Source organism: Hemitrygon akajei, chromosome 6 (assembly GCF_048418815.1).
Source record: "Hemitrygon akajei chromosome 6, sHemAka1.3, whole genome shotgun sequence".
Classification (NCBI taxonomy): Eukaryota; Metazoa; Chordata; class Chondrichthyes; order Myliobatiformes; family Dasyatidae; genus Hemitrygon; species Hemitrygon akajei.
In genome coordinates, this window is record NC_133129.1 from 174,576,133 (window position 1) to 174,579,944 (window position 3,812).

General features: G+C 45.6%; 1 protein-coding gene across 1 annotated transcript; it reads left to right on the forward strand.

Moving 5' to 3' along the window:
* Nucleotides 1–416: 416 nt before the first annotated feature.
* On the forward strand, nt 417–3,174 carry fadd (Fas (tnfrsf6)-associated via death domain). The gene is made up of 2 exons (XM_073049787.1): nt 417–868; nt 2,350–3,174. The coding sequence occupies exons 1-2, from the start codon at nt 553–555 to the stop codon at nt 2,619–2,621; spliced, it is 588 nt and encodes a 195-aa protein (XP_072905888.1). The 5' UTR covers nt 417–552; the 3' UTR covers nt 2,622–3,174.
* Nucleotides 3,175–3,812: the final 638 nt, after the last annotated feature.

Here is a 3,812-nt window from a genome sequence, read left to right on the forward strand (position 1 = left end):
GTCTGGTGTCATTAGGTCAATTTGCATTGAAGGTTCAGAAAGTACGGTGACTCACTCATTGTTGAATACTCTCTGCAGATCTACTTAGCACTTCTATTATAATTGTTCTACTCTTTCACATTAGACATAGAAACAGAATTAGACCAATAATCGAGTCTGCTCCATTAGTAAGGGTTTAATATCCCTCTCAAACCCATTCTTCTTCCTTATCCCTGTAACCTTTGATGCCCTTACTCATGAACAACCTGTCAACCTCCAGTTTAAACCTCCAACGACTTCGCCTCCACAGCCGTCTGTGCAAATGAATTCCACAGAATGAAACGCCGGCTGGTGTCCGTGGGCGCAATACCACCTCCCGGCCGCTAGGGGGTAGGGCGATCTGGAGTCCGGACACCCGGAATTTCCGGAAAAGAAAGGCGGCACCGCGGCAGCCATTTCGGGCGGGAAGAGGGAACGGCCGCTATAATTTCGGTTCTGGTCCCCCCAGACCCACTTCTAGACATTTGCATTCTCAGTCCCTAACTCGCGTCTTCAGTAGCAGTTTCCGCCCCCATGGCGGCCAACGAGGGCATGAGGTTCAAGGTGCTGCTCAGTGACATCTCCCAGAACCTGACCGAGGAGAATATGAAAACACTGAAGTTTCTGTGCAAGGATTACATCGGCAAGAGAAGGATGGAAAGGTTAGAGAGCGGCATCCAGCTGTTCCAGGCGCTGGAGGAACTCAGTTTGCTCTCCGAAGAAGACACCAAATTTCTGGGCCAGCTGCTGAAGAACATCAAGAGAACCGACCTGGAGAAAAAGTTGTCTGATTTCCAGCGGGGCGGTGAGCCGCTCCAACAACCGATGTGCGAAGTTGGCAGAAACTCGGGTAAGACGGCTCGAAGCAACTTTGGAAGGGGACGGCACCTCGCTGCAGTTAAAGTTGTAAATGGGTAGCCCTCCTATCTTGGAGCCGTGCCAGAACTCGGAGCGCGTCTTTCACAAGCGTGTGAGACCAAAAATATTGGGAAATGGAGCAAAACTAAACTGGTGGAGGAACTCGGTAGGCTGAACAGCATCTGGGAAGGTCGATGTTTCGGCTCAGGACTGAATTGAGGGATCGGGGTGGGGTTGGGAAGATGGCTGGTAGAAGGGAGAGGGCGGGATGAGCCAGAGGCTGGTGGATGATAGGTGAAACAAGTTAACGGTGCAGGGAGTAATTAAGCGGACGGATGCAAGTAGGTGGGTGTAGGGAGATGGGGTGGTTGGAGATCTGGGGTGTTAGGTGGTGGGAGAAACTTGTGAGGGTGGTTGTGGGTTCTGGGGGAGGGATGGCATGTTGTTGTGAGGTGGTGTGGTTTCTGAGGATAGGAGCTTCTGCGGGGTGGTAGGAGCGGTGGTGGGTGTAAGGGTGTGGGTAGGTTTACAAAACTGCCCTTCCAGGTGAGGTAGTAATTCCTCAAGCAGTTTGTTGACTGCTTTAACAAATGTTCAATGGCCAGAATAAGTAACTGGTTTGAACTTTAAAGCAATGTGCAGTTCCAATCCCTTGTGATAAACTATAGAAATTGGAGAAGAAGATGGTGGGAATCTGAGCTGAAAACTGAAAATGCTGGTAACTTTTCATGCCAACTAGTTATTAGTGTTCGGCCAACTACAAAGTCTTGGAGTAATTAATGTGACCAGTTGAATGTAGTATTGAAGTTCTGAACTACCAGTGCCATCTTTGGATGGGTTGTTGGCATCAAGATGAAAATCACAAAAATTGAGAATCTGAAATAGAAACTCAGCTCAAGAAGGCTGGAAACATGAAGAGGACTGGTATCTGAAACTTTTACTCTGTTTCTTTCCCCATAGATGCAGCCTGACCCACTGAGTATTTCCAACATTTTCTGTTTTATTTCAGATTTCCAGGAGTTCTTTTCAAGGACTCAGTAAGTCGAGTAGCTTTGAGAAAAGAAAAAAGTTAACATTTTGAGACCAAGACCCCTGTGAACTGTCTCTTTCCACAAATGCTGAGTCTGTGGCAATGAATTCCACTGGTTTCTTGCCCTTGAGATATGTTTGATTTCTCTGGGCCTGTACCCACTGGAGTTTAGAAGAATGCAGGGACATCTCATTGAAACCAAGAATATTGAAAGGCCTGGATATTAAAGTGAGTGAGTCTGGGACCAGAGGGCACAGCCTCAGGATAGAAGTATGTCCCTTTAGATCAGAGATGAGGATTTGCTTTAACCAGAGGATCGGGAGTCTGGAATTCATTGCCACAGACAGCTGCTGGAGCCCAAGTTATTTGGTATACTGCTGATTAAAATTTGAAATCCTGATTTCTTTTACCTTGCCTCTTTAAGAATTCACTTTACTTTCCAGATGTTAATGTTGCAATTGACGTAATTTGTGGTAACATCGGAAGAGACTTTTGGATGTTTGCGAGAAAGCTTGGATTCAAAGAGGCTCGTCTTCAGGAAATTGAATACAGGCATCCGCGTAACATGCAGCTTCTGATTTTGGAAACACTGCAGGAATGGCAAGAGGTAAAAGGGCAAGAAGCCACTGTAGAGAGTCTGGTAACTGCCTTACGGAGCTGCAAACTGAATATGATTGCAGATAGCGTGGAAGAGGCGGTAAACAAGACTGGGTGACTTTTAAGTGGGGAGCATAAATTAATGTCAACTGCAACTTGCTAGGTTGTATCCGGAGCAAATTATGTAGTCCTTTGAAAGTTGAAACTAGACCTATCATTTGATGAACAGTTCTGGTTCTGTGATTGATATCAGAGCTCTGCATTTTCCTTGATCATGACCATGCCTGGGCTTGCCGGAGTGAAGGATCCATTCCCAACATGGGCTGACACTTCCCTGTAGACTTCACTTCAAGAGTCAACCTCCTGAGTCACAGATTGAAGTCTTGACTACATTTGGATGCAAGTTGGTGCAATTGTCTCCTCCAGGTGATGCCACGATCTGCTCCCCTTGGCCACGTTGACACCGTAAATGTAGGATTGATAAAATTGCATCACGGGAGTGTCAGAGTGTGCATACAGCCTCAGTCAAGTTGAAATCAGTGTTCTGCTCAAAGCCATTTGAGAAAAGAGTTTACAAAGAGAGCACTAATAGAGTTTGTCTTGGGGAGTGCTTCAAAGTTTATTTTGTACAAACCAGATTATGATTCAGTAAAATATATATTTTATTGATATACTTTATATTCATGCTGAAGGGGCCTTCTGTGTGACTTCACTACTAATCCAACAACACAAACAGTTAATATTTGTACCTTTTAACCCGGTGATGAATTAACAGGTCTGAAGTGTGTGACGTTCTGGCTTGTTTCCTGACAGCAGGACCATTCGATGGAAAGGCAAGGCTGATCCACATCTGCTTGCATTGTTGTGTTTTTTGCTAGTGTTTTTTCTTCTTCCCTGAAAGACTGGAGAGCGAGTACTGACAGCAATATCTTCTGTATCTCTTTCCTGTGCTGGTTTTCCAATCGAGTCAGGATCTCTCTCCACACCCCCCCCCTCCCCCCCCCCCGATGCTGGGTTCCTTCCCTAACAGCTATATATCTTGCATTCACTTCAGGGACTGAAGTGACACAGATTCCAGCGCATGTCATTTTAAAGACAAGAAAGTCAATTTCTGTGAATTTATGGGCAGTGTTTGGAATGCTTTGTGGTATATTGCTTGTGAAATTCATTCTCAGTTGGAGAGAAATGACAGTCTGGTCATGGCAGGGTTTCACAGCTGAGATAAATGACTCAGATAATCTAATATGTGGTGTTGGTTGAGAGCTAAATATCAGCTAGGACACCTGGAAAACCACACTGCTCTTCAGGT

Coding starts and splice junctions, on each gene's coding strand:
- fadd (XM_073049787.1), top strand. CDS start 553: ATGGCGGCCAACGAGGGCATGAGGTTCAAGGTGCTGCTCAGTGACATC. Junction 869..2,349: donor CGAAGTTGGCAGAAACTCGG/GTAAGACGGCTC, acceptor TTTACTTTCCAG/ATGTTAATGTTGCAATTGAC.